Source organism: Primulina eburnea, chromosome 2 (assembly GCF_022965805.1).
Source record: "Primulina eburnea isolate SZY01 chromosome 2, ASM2296580v1, whole genome shotgun sequence".
Taxonomy (NCBI): domain Eukaryota; kingdom Viridiplantae; phylum Streptophyta; class Magnoliopsida; order Lamiales; family Gesneriaceae; genus Primulina; species Primulina eburnea.
In genome coordinates, this window is record NC_133102.1 from 42,488,214 (window position 1) to 42,507,288 (window position 19,075).

At 35.1% G+C, this 19,075-nt stretch overlaps 3 protein-coding genes across 13 annotated transcripts; all 3 read right to left on the reverse strand.

The window, feature by feature from the left end:
• Window positions 1-1,215: 1,215 nt before the first annotated feature.
• On the reverse strand, window positions 1,216-6,782 carry LOC140823337 (serine/arginine-rich splicing factor SR30-like). Of its 8 annotated transcripts, XR_012116191.1 has the most exons (16): window positions 6,676-6,782; window positions 6,226-6,323; window positions 5,640-5,705; window positions 5,492-5,566; window positions 5,308-5,416; window positions 5,183-5,229; window positions 5,026-5,083; window positions 4,403-4,452; window positions 4,262-4,318; window positions 4,043-4,170; window positions 3,848-3,946; window positions 2,919-3,555; window positions 2,376-2,465; window positions 1,834-2,299; window positions 1,612-1,688; window positions 1,216-1,526 (listed from the first exon to the last, which is right to left on the reverse strand). XR_012116191.1 is itself a non-coding variant. In XM_073184622.1 (14 exons), exons 2-14 carry the CDS (start codon window positions 6,316-6,318, stop codon window positions 1,523-1,525), a joined length of 897 nt encoding a protein of 298 aa, XP_073040723.1. In that variant the 5' UTR covers window positions 6,319-6,323; window positions 6,676-6,782; the 3' UTR covers window positions 1,216-1,522. The 8 variants fall into 8 exon arrangements, 3 of the variants coding, with proteins under 3 accessions (XP_073040723.1, XP_073040722.1, XP_073040721.1); XR_012116187.1 differs by lacking the exon at window positions 2,919-3,555; XR_012116188.1 differs by lacking the exon at window positions 2,919-3,555 and having other exon boundaries at window positions 1,612-1,700.
• Window positions 6,783-8,030: 1,248 nt separating this feature from the next.
• On the reverse strand, window positions 8,031-12,266 carry LOC140823336 (caffeoylshikimate esterase-like). 3 transcript variants are annotated; one of them, XM_073184617.1, is made up of 9 exons: window positions 12,031-12,266; window positions 11,264-11,385; window positions 10,967-11,057; window positions 10,782-10,814; window positions 9,535-9,681; window positions 9,051-9,181; window positions 8,812-8,949; window positions 8,628-8,726; window positions 8,031-8,525 (listed from the first exon to the last, which is right to left on the reverse strand). In XM_073184617.1, exons 2-9 carry the CDS (start codon window positions 11,282-11,284, stop codon window positions 8,130-8,132), a joined length of 1,056 nt encoding a protein of 351 aa, XP_073040718.1. In that variant the 5' UTR covers window positions 11,285-11,385; window positions 12,031-12,266; the 3' UTR covers window positions 8,031-8,129. The 3 variants fall into 3 exon arrangements, with proteins under 3 accessions (XP_073040718.1, XP_073040719.1, XP_073040717.1); XM_073184618.1 differs by lacking the exon at window positions 12,031-12,266 and adding an exon at window positions 11,504-11,955; XM_073184616.1 differs by lacking the exon at window positions 12,031-12,266 and having other exon boundaries at window positions 11,264-11,955.
• Window positions 12,267-16,547: 4,281 nt separating this feature from the next.
• Window positions 16,548-18,655, reverse strand: LOC140823338 (outer envelope pore protein 16-4, chloroplastic). 2 transcript variants are annotated; one of them, XM_073184624.1, is made up of 7 exons: window positions 18,457-18,655; window positions 18,322-18,373; window positions 18,195-18,226; window positions 18,058-18,091; window positions 17,865-17,932; window positions 16,993-17,150; window positions 16,548-16,617 (listed from the first exon to the last, which is right to left on the reverse strand). In XM_073184624.1, the coding sequence occupies exons 1-6, from the start codon at window positions 18,526-18,528 to the stop codon at window positions 17,016-17,018; spliced, it is 393 nt and encodes a 130-aa protein (XP_073040725.1). In that variant the 5' UTR covers window positions 18,529-18,655; the 3' UTR covers window positions 16,548-16,617; window positions 16,993-17,015. The 2 variants fall into 2 exon arrangements, with proteins under 2 accessions (XP_073040725.1, XP_073040724.1); XM_073184623.1 differs by having other exon boundaries at window positions 16,548-16,868; window positions 18,457-18,653.
• Window positions 18,656-19,075: the final 420 nt, after the last annotated feature.

The following is a 19,075-nucleotide window of genomic DNA, read 5'->3' on the forward strand; positions in this document are numbered from 1 at the left end:
TATCATAAAATATATAATTTTTATTAATTTTAACATAATCTTTAAATTTTTTTGCACAAAAAATTAATATATGTGTGTGCAAATCGCATGTCAATAGACATCGTCTCACATCGATCGTGAGCTTGGATCAAAATGGGGTCCGACGGAATATAGTCTCACCCGCTCATCTGTTTACGGAACATCAAATTTACTGAGAGGGTCGTAGGAAGATCATCTGCTAGGCGTTATACGTAGAATCAATGACATTTACTGGACAAGCACGACCATTCATCTATCCTGCAGATTTGAAATGATGCTCTCGTTTTCTTTGTTTCTGCAGCTCTCTTTTACGCTAAAAAGGAATCCATCCCTTGTCGCTTTTTAGTTGATTTGAGGATTAGTGGCCATCAGTATTTCATCAATGAAAATATTATTGTGTATACTGTTTACTGCATCATACCATTATACTGTCTATGTACGCAGGGGTGGAGCCACGTGAGCCGGGTGGCCCAATTTTTTTCTAATTTTGAATAATATGATATTAGTTCAGATAGATCAATTTAAAATATTTAAAGATTTTAGATTTTAAAATTCTAGGTCAGACAAAATCACATTATTTGCTCCGCCACTGTATGTACGAAAGGACGATGGACAGAGGTAAAGACCAGAGCCTCGTTATGATCGATCACAATGGTATAGAGGGACCCCGAATATTCAACACCAGCCTCGAATCAACCAGTGACTAATAGAACGAGACATTTCGGGTAAGTACCTAAAATGACTCGCAGCAAGGAGAAGCGATGTGGCTATATCAGAAGCTGGGTCATGGGAGACCAAATACTTGTTCGCTTAAAACCAATCGAGCGCACAATTTATACCAATTAACAATAAAAGAAAAGAAGAATTTCAAGCCCTTCATCACCAAGAGTAGGTTTTATCACCATAGATGGTGAACATCGGCTGTCATAAATAATTTCTCCAGCACTGAAAATATTCAAGGACCTAACTGGAATGAAGCTCAATTGATTATCACGGGACAATTGAGTCAAAAGTTTGAATCGAAAAAAATTATCACCATCAAAATAGGCAATATCCAACATATTACATTGCGTGTTTTTTAGTCGAAAATCATTTTAAAAAAAGAAATTAACAAAGACCAGCTTAAAAACTGACCCCTGATGACCCACATCCAAGAATTCACCACTCCCAAAAATTTAAATAACAAAAAAAAAGCACTAAGCTTAAAATTGCAGCACTCTGCACGATTAATACAAGTATGAAACCACAAATGTCACAAACAATCTCAATATCAGGTGGGGGTGAACAAGTAGAAGATAGCAGTCTTCAAGTATTGGAGCTTCTCATTGCGCTTAGAACTACAAAACGGGAAATAAAACGGACGAACATTTCTTAACACACCGACATACTTCTGCAAGAATTGCAACAATTTGTCCACAGATTATAATAGATAACTCAGTTCATCTCGAACCATGATTAATTGACCAAGATAACAGCATCAACGTTCATCAGATCAGCCAATCTTTCATCTGTTGAAATAAATTAGGAAACGTATTCAACACCCAGGTAAATTAATATGTTACTGCAATGTATGGACAACACAAAGATGAGAACCTAGAAAGACTCCTGCTACTACTCTGACTGGGGCTCCTGCTTGGACTGCGTCCTTTTGGACTCTTACTTGCTAGTTTCTGGTGCTGAAACTTGTCAGAAATAAACAGGGAAAAGCAAATACAAAGAATGTGGTGGCAGAAAAGCACCAAGCGCTCAAAAACAATCCAACTGTAAACATAACCAAGGAAGACAAACATTAACCAGACTTGAGGATAAACTTACAGATGGTTTTGGAGATCTGGATCTTGATGGAGATCTGCAAAAGTTCCAGAAACAACCTAATTTAATATCCTGACTGAGCCTCTTAACAAGTTTGATCCAAGTTCCTTGATGTCACTTCCATGTCAGTGTGACCATGACCAACATAGACAGGAAGCTCAAAAATATTTAGCAAACAGTATGACAAAAAACTTGACAGAACAGAAGAAACAAAGCCCACCTAAGCAAGCAACCTACCTAACGAAAAAGAAACGAGACCTTGACACACAGCCAACAAAAGCTCTTTGAAAGACCAATACGAAAGATATCAAAGGAATGAATAAACAATCTGATAGAATGCTTTGGTAGCTTAGCAGCGTTGTAGACGGTTTATACATTTCCACTGCATAAAGGTGATCCCTTAATCAAATGGCAATTAGTTCACTGTCCAGCTTCATAATTGTAATCCATAGTCTTCATTGTTTCCAATCTATGGACATTGTGATGCTCATTAGATTAGAGTCATCATGAAGGGTTCTTAAGTTACCATCTATATAACAGCATACCTCCACAAAGAAAAGAATTGCAGCCAACTGAATCAATATCACCCAATCAGATCCTAATATGCAATCCCCACATAGCGCAAATATCCATATCTAAAAAGACAAAAAGGCAATCCCATGTTCACAAACAAAGAATTAGAAACATGTTGTTTGAGAGTGGGCACATTTCTTAACACTCAGATAAAAAAATCAAGAAGGGCAAGGTATATTATTCTTTTCAGTGTAGGTTGGGGTGGGGGTTGTAAGAAGACACTTTTTACCATGTCCAGTTTGGGCCACAAAAAACGTGAAGGACTCGTGATTCACTCAATTAAATAGGTTCAGATATTTTGAATTGGCATTTTCTAAATTATTCCCATAGTTAGTTAATCCCAGGATCCAGCTTGAACCTAGTACTTCACTTGTTCCAAAAAAAAAATTTGCCATTATCCAGCATTAAGGTCCTTGAAAATTACTGAAAAACATAAATACAACTAAAAAAAGTGGCATGTTTCATACATACAACAATTTCATGTTAACAACTGCAGATGCCTGCATCAATTTTACCTCTTACTAAATCACAGTTGCGCCCCACCCCTCAAGAGGCTACTCCCACAAGCATCAAGATAGTATATGCATGAATCACTATTGCTAGTAAAAACTCTCTTGAACCAAGTGCAGGAAGATTCAAAAGTGACTGGTGGGACTGTAGTAATAATTGTTCAAATAAAGTTTCACTGAAATACTTTTTCACATTATTAAAACAGGAATCAATAAAACTTCCCGATCTGCCAATCATAAAAGAAGCATCCTCGATAATAAAACCAGCCTTCCGGCATCTGTCTAGTCTGTTTACACCACATCGAAACATTTCTTATTTCTAAAACTTACTTACAAATGAATCAGTTAAAATATCCCATTGAAGCAATCTGAAACGAGAAAGCATCAATAGAAACCCATACATGACAGAAAGCCGATCTGAAACTTCCAACTTTATAGGAACAGGAAACAGGCTTAGAACAAAATTTGAATCAAACAAAGATACACCTCAAATACATTTATTTTAGGTCCCTTCATCATCAGGAAATTCTTTACCAGACCAACAACAGTAAGATTCCAACTCTAGAGATTACCAACCCAAGTCACCACAAATATATACCAGGACAGCTTCTTCCATCGATAGAAAATTTCCTATGTTTGAGATCTACAAGGATGAAAATATACAAAATGTATCTATCATCATAACATTTGGTCGAGAGTAGCGAAATCAGACTATGCTGGCAAAAGAATTGACATCTAAGTATCTAACCAAATGAGCATAAAAATTATTCAAATGAACCATAAAGATGCATCAACCAAAGAAATCGAAACTAGTAGTAAATGAGATTTACAATGTATAAAGTCACACATATAGTATCAAAGCGAAGAAAGGGTGTGCCTTCTCTAAAGAGACATCTGTTACTAGCACTAAAAAATAATCATAGAAAAAGGTTTACCTTGACACAGAGCGTGCTTTTGACCCAGAACGCGACCGAGAAGAGACAGACTTTGAACGACTTCTTGAGCGGCGTGATGTTTTTCTTTTTGGTGACTTGCTGTAACGAGAAACAATGAGTAGATAGATTTACCATAACTGTTGAAGCCACCAGACCAAGAAGCAAAAAAGAAATCACATGGCAACAAAATTCAACCTTTTACTCCTGCTGTGGTTCAGACTAGCGCTCCGGCCGCGACCATTGCTCTTTCCTTTTGAATAAGAAGGGCTGTGGCTGCGGCTGCGGCTGCGGCTTCTGGAACGGGTTGAATCATATTCCTTTACCTTTGCACATGAATAAAGGATATTGTGAGACTGCTTGTAATCATAGTACATAAAAAAACACCACCAACGCAACACTTAGACATCATCATACATGAATTCTAGCCCTAGAAAAGGCATTCCGAAATTCAGAGTCGTCGAGTTTCTTGATCTGCATGAGAGAAAAAAACAATTGAAGGACTTTCAAATGGATTTCTGCAGATTCAACAGCAAGAATCATATAATTTTATCTCACAGCATATTTCATGTCATCGTAATTTGTGTAGTCTGCTATCCCCGTTTTGCCTGCAGGACAAAGTAAAGAATGATTTAAGAATACTCCAAAAAAACATGATTCCAGCTTCAAGGAACCAGCACAGATTATCAGAAAAAGTAGGAACCAAATGCTCGCAGCAAAAAAAATGTAATGACTAGCATAATCGCCTTAAACAGATAAGAGCAAAAGTTTTATGCCCGGTAAAGTTGCGGCCTCAAAAAAGTCCAAGAGACAACAATAACACTTTAACAGCGAGTACGTAGGAGTCCATTCAGAAGCCACATGTTTTTCAGCTATCTGAAAGGCCCGGAACACAAAAAAGAAGCCCCAACAAAACTTATTCTTAGAGGAAGTGCAAAGCTCAGGAAAATATTCGCGATCGAATAATAGAACCCTCTCATAATTTTCTAGAGCCGTCGATTGTCGTCCTAATCAAGGATAAGGATGAACTTCCTCTCCATCCCCAACCCCATGCCCAACCAAACTATCCCAGCACCACAGGTGTAGCAACACAAAAAACATTTACTTACTCGTACTTTCAAACACCAAAATAAAATGAAACCCCGAATTATCATATGATTATGCAAGGTTAATCATCTTACCGCTTCCCTCATTGAAAACTTGGGAAAAGCAAACATCACCAGCTCGACGCATGTGATCCTAAACATGAAATGCACAAGACAACCATTATACAACAAATTAGAGTAATATGAATAATGTAGCTGGTCGTAGTAAAATAACATAGAGAATAACGCTTACTTTGAGGTCTTGCCATGATGCAGAATGGGGCAGTCCAGTGATCAAAACTGAACAACAAAGCAGGTGAGAGAATATCAGAAAAATCGTAACATCCTGAAACATTCACAAGAGGATAATACACCAACCTCTGTAGTCAGAGCGCCTTGAAACTCCACCACGAGGACCCCTACTACTGCTATGGCTACTATGACGATCTGTTGATGAATTGCCACGGCCACCATGTGCAAGTTCAACCTGTGTAGATATAAATCACAGGTAACTTAAGCAAATAAATGAAAAGCAAAATAAGTAAGTCATAACACAACTAACCCGTAGACGATGTCCATCAAAATCATATCCATCACGTCCTCGAATGGCATCTTCAGCATCACGAACATCTTCGAACTATCGATGCATGGTGTAGGTTAGAAAAAGTCTATGCACTGAAAAAATGGCACCAAAGGCAACCTACACTTACCTCAACAAAGGCATAGCCAGGAGGCCTTGGAGGAACCTTCAATTCGATATGCACAATAGATCCATACTGCAACAATAATCCCAATCATAAGATGTTGGGCAAAACGTAAAGTTTAAAAAGTTTTCATGTTTAACTGAGACAACATAAAAAATACCATGTAAATAGTAAGCCGGATTTATATATCGTCAAAAAAAGAAAACTATGACGATTGCAACTTTTGCTAAATGTATGTCCTTTTCTCCCAGTGAGTCCTTTACCTTGGAGGACAAAGAAAAGGGTAGCAGAAGCTTGAAGTTTAAAGTAACTCCAACTACAATAACATTTAAACAAGTTATTCTGCAAATGCAGAAGTTATGTTAGCTTATCTATTCAATGTAGATTGTTCACAGGAGGTCCAAGTTCGCTTGAGTTAGTAGGGTCACATGAATGCATATCCAAGTAAATTCGGACAATTTGGGATATAGAAATTTGATTAAACCATATTTCTGGAAAGAATTCAGGCTCCACAAACCCCCGTTCTCTAAAATTCATCCAACTTATCTCTATTGAATTTCTTCTTCTGTTTATCACGAAATAAAATAACTACCTTGTAAAATAAATCTTCCACATCTCGCTCGCGAATGTCACCAGGAAGGTTACCAACATAGAGAGTTCGATCACTTCTGCTTGTGCGACTCATTCTTCCTGTTGAAATTTAAGCAACCGGTCCACAAATCAGACGAATGACATATATATAAATTACTAGAGCATACAAACACCAAAATGGTTCAGGAGTACATGTATGTGCACCATTAAAAAAACCAGGAAAAACTTAATACTTATAACATGCCGTTGAAATTGAATTACAATCAATAAATCAACATAATTAAAAAAAAAAAACTCAACGCTGAATCAAGAAACTCTTCAAAAAAAGAAAAAAAAAACCGTCGGTAACGATTTCCATCTCGACATTAATTACAAATACACAAGCGCATAAACAGCGGGTCAAACTCAAACAAAATCACCAAAAGGCGGCTGGAATGGAGAATTTACTCACCGGCAGCAGTAGACAACCGAGACACAAGCGGATGGAAAGGACTAAACTTAGAAAAGATTAGGGCTTCCAGGGCAATATAGGAATTTATAATATAAATTACTTGTTTATAAATATAAGAGGAAATTGCGCGGTGTTTTGTTTTCTTAAAATAAATATAATTTATTAGGTTCAATATAGTTTCAATAAATCTATAAAAGTAATATAAATACTATAATTAAGCTTGGAATTTTATAGAATTTTTACAAAAATATGAACTTTAATATTAAAATTATTGTTTTCAATGCTACATTATATATATTTATATATTATGTGTGTCCTTAATTATAATTTGTATAATTTCAAAGTACTATATATTTTTTTTGATAAATGTATAAGAGTAGGTCTCTTGTGAGACGATATCACAAATCTTTATCTGTAAAACGGATCAATTCTACCAATATTCACAATAAATAGTAATACTCTTGACATAAAAAATAATATTTTTTCATGGATGACCCAAATAAGATATATATCTCACAAAATACGATCCGTGAGACCGTCTCACGCACGTTTTTGCAAATATAATTACAGAAATACAACAAAGTAAGTAAATATAATTTTTCTACATTACATTGAACAACAACCACATTCTCGTGCCAAATTTATTGAAGTTGGAACTGAGCTGTTAGGTATGGAAACATGTACTAGAGCCTAGCCCACAACTTTGTTAAATGGCAATGGCATGGCTCCAACTTAATCAACAATATCATCCATGGTATGAATCGAAATCTATATTGGAATACAAATGTGTTTGCCGATTTACAAGAAGCGTTTGAATTTATACAATCGATTTTATAACAATTTGGTTTAATCATTTTCAGAGTGATAGTTAGACATAACACATTGTGTGATTGCATTTATGATAACTTAGTCCTTCTAAGTACGTGTGTGACATTTTACTTCAAAATTTCGAAATTTTTTTAATAAGGGGATGCCATAATTAAATAAGCGGAGTGACATCGTACTCAAAAAATGACACCCTAAATCTATAAAATAAGAAGGAGAGATGATTATATTTTCACAAAATTGACCGTTAGATTAATAAAAAAAGAAGAAGTTATTATCATTTTTACAAAATATCTATGAGCCAATCTCATGCATTAATTTCTTGAGACAGATTTTCAATCCAATCTTATTAATGAAACATATTATTTTGTATGTTTCATTTTAAATATGAAACGAGTTGACACGTCTTACGAAAATAGCTTCTGATGAAACCGTCTCAGGAACGACCTACTCATAATTTTTCTGGTTCTCAACGTGTTTTATCTTGACATCATGAACTAATTTAATTAGATTAAGGCCATCTTTATCACCTTGATAACATATTTATTTTTCTAAATTATGCCAGAATACAGAAGACAGAAACTTGGAACAAAAGTAACATGTATGTCGTTCCAACAAAGGTAATAATGCTACATTGCTGAGTGAGCGTGCGTGCTACGGCCTTTCCAACCACATATTATATATTTCACATGGGAACGCTTTCTGTTCTTCTTCTCCCTGATTACGGTTGTTCGCGATGCCATGGTTTTTAAATTATCAGATATCATGCTATAACTAAAATCCTGGATCGATCTCGTGTCTCGAGTGTTGTCGTTTGTGGATCGTTTGTCAAGCCAGGATATGATGTCCAAGAAAACAATCTCAATGTTGTCATCTGGTTCGCCTGATGTTAAGCCATGCCACATCCCGGGATACAGTTTTATGGTCTTGTCTTTGCTGCTGGATTGTTCATACAGCACCCTGCTTACATCTGGATCGGTAACGATGTCTGCTTCACCGTGTAAAACGAAAAATGGTAGGGTCACCTATCAGCAAGATGCAGTTAAACAGGTTAATAATTAATACACAATGTATTTCTGAAAAGAAAACTTGTACCGGAGTCGTGAACCGTAGCGTGTATTATTTACCTCGTTCAGACTGCTCTCAAGGTTCATGCTAGTTCTCAGCATTTCCAGCGCGGTTTTCAGTCTAGGCTTCTCTTGATATATCAGTTTGTTGCCACGAATCTGCAGGCGAACTCGCGATTTTCATATTGAAAGAAAATGAACAGAAAATGAGAGGATTGGAATAGCACAAAAAGGAAAAACTCACCTCTTCTCGTTTGATAGGGTCCTTGAAGGCTGAATCAATAACATCCTTGGTTGGAACTATCTTCCATTTGGGTATCACATCTTCAATCTGAGTTAAGAGACTTATAACTACAGGATGTGGCTTCACCTTCTCGGAGATCTAATGCCAATGATAAACGAAGGATTCGAATAATTTCAAACATGAAAATTACACACCAGACTAAATTTGATTTGCGCGTATCAAAATCGAGTCACTACGACCTTACACATCGGGGCAACTAGGACAGCACCATGCCAGAAACTAGGATCTTTCTTGTGGATTAATAGAGCCACTGCGCCTCCCATTGACTCTCCATATAAGAACCTTTTCTTTCCCATGTACTCTTCACGGGCTGAAATTCAAGAAAATATAGAAATAAAAAGGTGGGCTATCAGCAAAGTTTTAGTATGATTCCACGACAGTTTCAACTTTCAAGAATGATAGTTTCGTCTCATGACTATTTTAAACACAAAAGAACTGCCTTGTTCGGTTTTTGTTTTCAGGAAAAGAACCATTCAGAGTTATAGATTGGGCACTCTGTTGCCATGGTTTTGCCTTCACTGTCGAGAACAGTTTTGGCTTTTTTCCATTAAATATTTCCATATATTTATAAGTTTTTTACTTTTATTTTAAAAAAGAATCACGACAGCCGCCACGACCATTTCAGCAAATGTCCATGCTTGCTGGGCGAGTTTGTCAACTTACCGGAAATTGACTTGAAATGATTGTTACAGTCGTCCACAATGTTGTCAAACCTTTTGATGTAACAGCGAGAACCCATTGACCATCCGTGCCCTTCATAATCGATCCCAAACACAGCATATCCATGACTAGCTAGATTGACTCCCACACCTAATCACATATAAATGTATGAAACGCCTTGTTTTCGTGCATTTTCAGTGTTTGCCAGTAAAAACCAGTACAAGAATCGGCAAAAAGACAACACATAATCCATCCGTCTCACATTGGACTTGGACTCCAATAACAACTTGAGCTAATCATTTCTGTATGTTAAATACAAAATAATTGCTAGTGGATCCCATTACGCTCAGCCCCGCTTGATTGCACAGTCATATTCAAATTTTTTGAATAAACAAGTTCACCCTCAAAAATAAATTAAGCCGTTTCCTAAGACGAAAATGATGGGTGGGCCTAGAGACCATAATACTAAATGACTCAACAAACCAGTTCTCTCCACTGTTCTTGTCCGTGAGTTGTAGGGACAAACAAGTAGTTGCTTGCTAACCTAATCAAGCTAACAAGTCACCAAACCTTTTTTTCCTCAGAATTCAACATTTGACTTCAGACCAAGATTTCTTACATGTAGAAAAGAATGAAATAATACATAAATTATAGGTTGAGATACTTTCTATCATATTTAATTTAATTCAAGTTTTTAAAAGTATGAAGACAAAGAAGTCCCCCACCCCAGAAAATGAAACAACAATAGTTAAATGAATAAATAATAGGTGTCAGAGTATGGCCTCACACAACAGCACAAGCTTTATCGGTTGGGATAAAAAATTTATTGACTCAGTGGATAGTTGAGTGTTCAAATGTAATAAAGGAAGGGAAAGGTGCAACAAGAAACGGGCATACAGCATACTGCGCCTGCCCTCAGCTTTAATGATATACCATTTAAAGGCTAATGCTAGAGTTCTTGTTTCCGTTTACTCTACCTTATCATTGTTTTTAAACAAAGAATATGGGAAAATGTAGCAACTTTCCATAGCAGCCAAGATTTTAAATACTAGGTTGGCAATGTGGGCCAACAAGATTTTAATGGCCGAATCAATGCTTTCAACAGTACAAAAATAAAAGACACAAAGTTCATAGATCTATGTTTTTATTTAATCCGGGAGTTAGATTACAGATTACACAATACCATAATGAGTTTATAATCTCAAACAGCAAGAAGCAAAATAGAAAAATGTGTGGTTAGAAAATGGTACCTCTCATGAAATTACTGCATTCCATGCCATAACCTGCAACCGCAGTAATCAATGCCATTTAATTGAAAGACAGAGGTGGGGTGGAAAAACTTTATAGAACGCGGTCCCAAATAGTGAAAAATGCAAAATTTTATTGTTTTTTCAGTAATTTCCATATTCTGAGAGGTGGGAAACAAAAGAGAGACCGTGGCAAAGGAAAACCAGAGCTTTTGGAGAAGAAGAAGGCAGCCATCTGCAGGTGAACAGCTGCACCCCTCTGGAATTTTTAACATACGCCTGAACATTACCAAAACCGAGTTGAAAAAAAAATAAAAATCCTTTGTTCCAACTTCCAAGAATGAGAACCAAAGTTTTCATAAATCCCAGAAAAAGGAAAGCAACAACGCAGTAGCACGCTACTCCAAGAGGTAACCAAAAAAGGAAAAAGGAACGAAAACGAAATAATAATTTTATTTAAAAAAAAAAAGAAGAAGCAAACCTACCTCTTGATATGCAAAATCCATGCTTGATTCGAAGGAGGTAATGAATCAACCAGACCAAACAGTGAGGATACACATCACAAAAACGTCCTCACTTGAACAAAAAAAAACTCGTGACGGCAGATCTGCAATTAAAAATGCCAACGAGCACAGTGAAGAAAAATGGGAAATAATGGCTAAAACAGAGACAAGACTGATATTTATTTTCTCAAGAATGGGACGATTGCCATCTCTGCTTCTTACATTCGTCTTTTTCAAAAAGATCCAAACTTTGCTGAGGTCTATTTTCAGAGTTCAGACTATGCCAATAACCAAGGACTGTAGATAAGAGTCACAGATATAGATAGATAAATAGATACACACAATGCCTGCAAAACAAACACAATCCCACTTTTTTCTATGAAAAAGATGCAAGTCCCGTGAATAGTTAATCTGATAATAATGATGACAATGCCCTTAGGAGAACGCAATACACAGAACTTTCAGGAAGTTACTCCTGTTTCGACCCTTTCTCATTATGTCCCTCAATCCTTATCAAGAATCTCGGTATTTATAATCTCAGCTAATGTTCCATCTTCCCTTCTCTTTTTTTTTTTTTTCGTGTGTATATCTTTTGGGTCCTCTGCTGTCACTGGTGCAACCATTTTTTTCATTAAATATATGTATAGTAGCTGAAATGGGAGGTGGGATACATCATACATCATCTACAAGAAAAGTAAACTCATGCTGCATGGCGTCGCAAGATTTAAAAAGAAAAAAAAAAAGAATACCTCCATCTTCTTTTCTTCTGGATCAAGAAAATATCGTCCAATCTAAAGATTAGTAGGGAGAAAAACTTAAAGACAACATGAACGTCACAAGTGTAGATGAACAAGCGAGAAACTGGATCATCGTCCTACCCGGAAGAAAAACTTATTATCTTGATCACCCAAAATAAATAAATTAATCAAGTTGGTGTGGCCTAGCTATTTCCATTCACCATCTCCCCACGTCTAATCGGAATGGAAGCTTGTGTTTTGAAAAATGGAGGAGTTGTTAACCTATAATTTTTAACTAGAGGATGCATGTGTGTGTGACTAGGACTTGTCGTTGTGTTTTCCCGGGCATGGCGTGCGTGACCCGACCCGATCAGGTCGGGTATTTTTTTGGGGTTTGATTATGACACGAACCCTAAATAATTAATTTTGGGTTGGTACCGGTTTTTCCGTACCTAACAATTTTTTATTTAGTACCTCACTTATTAATAATTAAATACGAGATCTTTAGTCTATATCTATGTAATTTAATCTATATAATATATATATATATATAGAAGGCAAAAACACAAAAACTTGTGTGAGACGGTCTCACGGGTCATATTTTGTGAGACGGATCTTTATTTGGGTAATCCATGAAAAAGTATTACTTTTTATGCTAAGAGTATTACTTTTTATGGTGAATATAGGTAGGGTTGACCCGTCTCACAGATTGAGATCCGTGAGACGATCTCACATGAGACCCACTCTATATAAAATTGTCTAGTAAAATTATGCCAAATTGCATTTACTTAAAAATATTATATCATATAAGTACTCGTATAATGTATTGAATATTAGCAATTAAATACTTAATTACATGTGAAGTCATTTTAATTTATTTTATAAAATTTAAATTTGAATGGAATTTGTTTGAAAATATAAACTACATTTAAATATCTGCATTAATTGTATCATTTCATATAATTTTGATAAAAATTTTGGATTTTGTGCTGCTTTATAGGTAAATTGCCTTTAAATTTTGATTAGTCTCTGTCCTGAAAAAATATTTTGCACTCTGTTATCTATAGAAAATTGTTTTTCACTTCTCGAACTCATGTGTTATTTTATATATGAAAATATGTACAAAACATTGAAAATTGGTACAAAACAATTTACCGTACTTTTATATATTTATTTATGTTTGATAAACAAAATAATAGATGATTTTAAAATATCTTTTTATAGTATTTTTTTATTATTAATTTTTTTCGACCAAAATATCGAATACAATGATAAATAAATCAATTTGACTTCAAAAAATTGTTATCTTTCTTCTAGGGTTAAATTGACTATGTATTAACCACGTTAAATTTAATACTCCACTTTTAATCACAAGGTTTTTTTGTGGAGGATTTTTATTTTGTTTCTATACCTAAAATTTTTGGGTAACCGACATTACCTGAAATTTTTTCGAGTCAAGTTCGGATAGACCGATTTTTTCGGTTACCCAAACCCAAAAAACCCGAACAGAAGAAACCCAACCGATGTCCATCTCTGCTTATCAAAGGAAACGTTTTATCGCTACATAAAAAGACAGGGAAGAATTGTAATGAAAAATTCAACACATTGGGATGATTTTGATTACTCAAATTTGGTGAACAGTTTTGGAAGAAAAAAATTATTTTCTCCCTTTGATGGAAGAAAAATAAGCATAAGAAGAAGTTAGTTTATGCTACATCAAGAGTGTTTCTCCTTTATTTCAATATCATTAGATCAGGTGAGCTCCTCGACATTTTCATATATATATTGATAATCCAAAAGCTAACATTTGACCACAAAATAAGGAGAGAAATACTTAGGGCCTAGGGATGTCAATTTGGGCGGGATGAACAATAATACTATTAAAAAATTGCTTAATCCGAGCCCAATCGAACATGAACCCGAGTCAACTCGAACTTGAACTCGCTCAATCCGTATAACCTGATTTTGAATTTTTTATAATTTTTTTCAAGAAAATTCAAAAAAATAATATTAATTTTAATTTAAACACATAATAATAAAATCTCCCTCGTATATATGATTTAAATTTGAAAATCTAGTTGTAGAAAAATAAATTATATTTACTAAATCAAAAAAAAACAATTGTTTAAAAAATAAAAAAAATTCAAAATAAATATTAAATTATGAAAATTATGACATAAATAAAGTATATTTATTAAATCAAATAAATAATTGTTTAAAAAATTAAAAAATATTTAAAATAAATATTAAATTATGAAAATTTATCATATAAATATACAATAAATAATTTTTCAAACATACAATATATAAAAATGTAGGCAATATTTATTAATTATATTTTCTAAAAAAATTAAAATTTTCGGGTCAACTCGAACCCAACACAACCCGATCATATTTTGCGGGTCAGCTATCGAGCCCAACCCAAACCCGAAAACCCCAAACCTTATTTTTTCGGGTTGAATCGTATCAAGTTGATGGGTTGTGTCTGATTTTGACACTCTCAGAAATACTCCAGATATAGCAAAGAATAATCCCATGAGAAGCTTCCATTTCCAGCTATACAGTGTGTCTACGATATAAGAATAGAGGTAAATTTTGGACAATATTCAGATGTAACGTGTAGGACCGAGAGCTTGCCGCTTTACCAAAAGCTATAGCTAGTAGTAATGGTGCAACTCAAATCTTTTAAACCGCACAACAGCTCAAGCACCACGATTCGATCGCTCTACCAAGCAGGGATAATTATTGCACCCAACAATCTCCCTCCCAATAATTTCACTCCTTGCGATCAATGGGAATCGAACCCGTGACCTTGGCTCTGATACCAATTGTAGGACCGAGTGCTTGCCGCTTTACCAAAAACTATAGCTAGTAGTGATGGTGCAACTCAAATCTTTTAAACTGCACATCAGCTTAAGCACCACGGTTCGATCGCTCTACCAAGCAGGGACAATTATTGCACCCAACAATCTCCCTCCCAATAATTGTAGGAATGGTGCAACTCAAATCTTTTAAACTGCACAGCAGCTCAAGCACCACGGTTCGATCGCTCTACCAAGCAGGGACAATTATTGATACCAATTGTAGGACCGAGCGCTTGTCGCTTTACCAAAAGCTATAGCTAGTAGTAATGGTGCAACTCAAATCTTTTAAACCGCACAGCAGCTCAAGCACCACGATTCGATCGCTCTACCAAGCAAGGACCCAACAATCTCCCTCTCAATAATTGCACTTCTTGCAATCAATGGGAATCGAACATGTGACCTTGGCTCTGATACCACTTGTAGGACCGAGCGCTTGCCGCTTTACCAAAAGCTATAGCTATTAGTAATGGTACAATTCAAATCTTTTAAACAGCACAGCAGCTCAAGCACCACGATTCGATCGCTCTACCAAGCAGGGATAATTATTGCACCCAACATAACGTATGCATGAAATATGTATGGCATCCCATATTTAAAAAATACTTCTAAAAACACATAATGCGATAGTTTCACTATGCTATTTTAACCAGGGGCATGCCATCTGGTTATAGGGTATATGTACTAATTTCATGTGCATTGAATATGAAAAATTAAAACTTTGGTCATTTATGTTAGCATATATTGGATTTTAATCATGTAATTTATCAAATTTTAATTTTTATCGACTATAATTTTTGTGGGTTTTTTTGTTCCAAAATCATTAAATATAACGAATATTGTTTATTTGATATTAATGTTTCCAATGTGGCTCTTATGAGGATATTAAAATATATATTAGATATATAAAAATCTACCCAAGCAAAACGGAAAAAATTCCTCCTATTTTAAAATATTAAGTGTCGTATTGTTTTTTTCTCAGATAAATTTTAATGTATGTAACATGATTTTGTTTGCGTCATATGTGCTGTGTAGGAGAGAATTGGTGCTGAATAAGTATATCAATTGGGTTTAGTGATTTCGAAAAAAAAATACAACTAGATGAAAACCAAAAAATGATAAATTATATGACTAAAATCTAAAATAGACCAACTTAGAAATCTACAATTATAATTTTTCCATTCAAATATTTTTTAAAAAAATTAGGCATGCTTAAAAAAAAAAATAGAGATATTTTTTTCAAATACATGTTATTTATTTTAAAATCATTTATCATTAATTAAATATTTAATGAGCTTGGTTAATATTACTAGTATATACTTACAAGCATAGCCTATGTACGTACGTTTTTACATGCAAACATATAGCAGTGTTAGTTTTTTTTATTAAAAAAAATATGATAGCGTTTGTGTTGTGTGACCATGCATGTGTTTCGTTTCGAACAAAGAAGCTTTTGAAAATGCAGTTTTTTCCACTGTCAACTATCCGGAAAAAGGAAATGATCACTATTGAGCAAGGTGCAACTTATGCTTGAAGTAATCAAGAATTGCAACAACACATGCATATACAAAATCATAGATTGAGTCAAATTTATTTCGTGTCGGGTTATTTGCCTCGAATTCGAGCCTTTGGTTCTTGCCCCTCCTCAAAATACAAAATCAGAAACTCAAGAAATGTCTCCATCAGTATATTCAGGAACTGGTTGAAAGAAACATAGCATGGGAGGCCAACCATATCCCTACCAAAGTGATGAACAAGTTAAAATTGCAGTAACTTCTTGATGGAACAAAAAATATTCAGTTCAGTGTACGCTATACTATACCGGGAGAAACACTTTCAGTATCCCGGCATATATAAACTTTTTGTAACCGCATATACTATTCCAAGGGCTTGATATCATTAGAAAGGAAATGCAGATAGTACTGCATTCTTCTAGCAATCTTAAACCTCATTTCCCGCATAGAAATCAGCAGAACAAGGAGAAAATAACTGAAATGAACAACAATATAAACTTGATTATCTTTCAATTTTTATTTTTATTTTTTTAAAAAAGCGAACAAAAACGAAGTCCTGGAAATTCTAATGAGAGCAAGGATTGGAATTGTTGACTCACCTGCAGACTTATGATACGATGTATCAAACAGATTTGGAGTTGTTGGCAAACTGGAACATTGTACAATAAAGACCTGTGATACCGGCAATTTGTTTCCATTTCCGGGTTCCAGCACCATAAGCTGCCCCGGCAACAGCACCCGCAGCTAAGGTATTAACCTACATAAAAAAGTAGTGTAACTACTTATCCATGCATTCTCACAGCAATATTATTGTACTTCATAACTTGGCAAAACAAATTAGGCGTCTATTAAACAACATATTTGCAATCTCTCAAATGTCCATTCAAACAAAAATATACCATATCATTCACGGAAAAATAGTACTAACAAATTAAATAAAGTATGAAACCTTATTTCCCATCCATGATCAATTATAGCAACTATGACAACTTCAGTACTAAATTCATTCAGATTTTTTTTATTTATTTTTTGACATTTCGATAAGTGCCACGAGGGTGAAAATCATTCAGGTTAACCAAGATATCGTGAAAGTCCAGAAAAATACTCATAAGAACTTCTTTGGAGAATCTTAAAAATGAGTGTGGATCGTAAGCATGGGGATTGGGGAATAGTTTTTTCCTACTAAACAATTCACTTATACAGATAATCAATGACTAGTTCGCGAAAAGAAACACAAATTTACCACAAAACCGAGGCCTTTTTTAGTTTGTATTTTAAGATTATATTCTTATATTTCTTCTTACTTGAACAGCAGAATCCCACAAATGGTAAATCTGTACACTATTTGACTTCCCATAGAAGAGGCACTCAAGCCAAACATGAATCAGACAATCAAAATGGAGTTGAATGTTTGGATTTCTGAAGGTGTCATCTTAATTTTTCACAAAGCCGCTGAAAACAATTTACTAACCCAATCTTTCCGTCTCCGGTATCTTTGAATTCCACAGTGAGCAAAAGAGAAAATAGCAGCAAACAGCCCTGGAGAATCCAAAAAAAGGACGAAAAATAAATAACCATGGTTTCAAAATCAGAGATTTATTGACAAAATGAGTTCAAAATCAATATGTTAGTCGGTAAACAAATTTATGCACGCAATATATTACCCCACTGAAATCCGTGCTGGCCAATGGACTTAGCCTGCAATCAATTATCAGAACGCAAAAACTATCAACTTCATTTACTGAAACCCAAAAATTAAGAAAAAAGAAGAAAGAACAATTAGAACGATCGAACGACTTACTATAAACCTCGCTCGAGCCATGCCCGAGAGACCTAAATGATTTGACAAAATCAAACGAATTACTCGGTGGTTTTAGCTCAAAAATGATAACTCGAAATACATAATTAACTGAAAGCAAAGATTTTACCTAAACTTCTAGCATCAAAGGGACCAACACAAGAACCCCAGATCACTCCCGCCTGCATTGCAATTAATTACCAAGTTTTTTTTTACATCAGTGGCCGTCGTGAAAATAGGTATTTTCTAAAACGGCGAGGCTTACCGAGCTGACGCGTATCACTGAATTGACAGCTATGGAGGAGCAGGGAACGGAGTCCGACAAATCACCCTCCATTAAATTTATTTGAAGGGTTTCGTTTTCCGCCGCGATGATGAATATTGGCCGTCTTCTCCTCCGCAACCGCTGCAAACCCCGAGTAAATGGGCTTGGGCTGAAACTTGATGGTTCGGTTCTATTTTATTAAATTTAGTAGGGTAAAAATGGTTACGCGGCTTTGAAATAGTGAACCAACTTTTGACTAACTAAACTATAAACTGGATCAAGGAATACATATTCCTTTGGTATTTTATTAAATTATTTTAATAAATCGTCGTTAAGTAGAATTTTTTTTTAGTGGCTTGAGTGTGAGATCCTAGATCGTGAACTGATCATAAAAAAAACTTACAACCATCTCAGTTTGTGCGATGAAAGAAGTCACAAAAAACAAGTTGAATTTAAATTCCGGGACAAACAAAATGTCTAGTAGATTCAAATGGTCATTTACCCTGACATCCACACATAAGTTGACTACATTATGTGTATGGTTTGGCAAGGTGAGCAGAGAATTCTACATAGGCCTAATGGAAATGAAATCCATAACATTTGGGCAGATGTGTTGTGA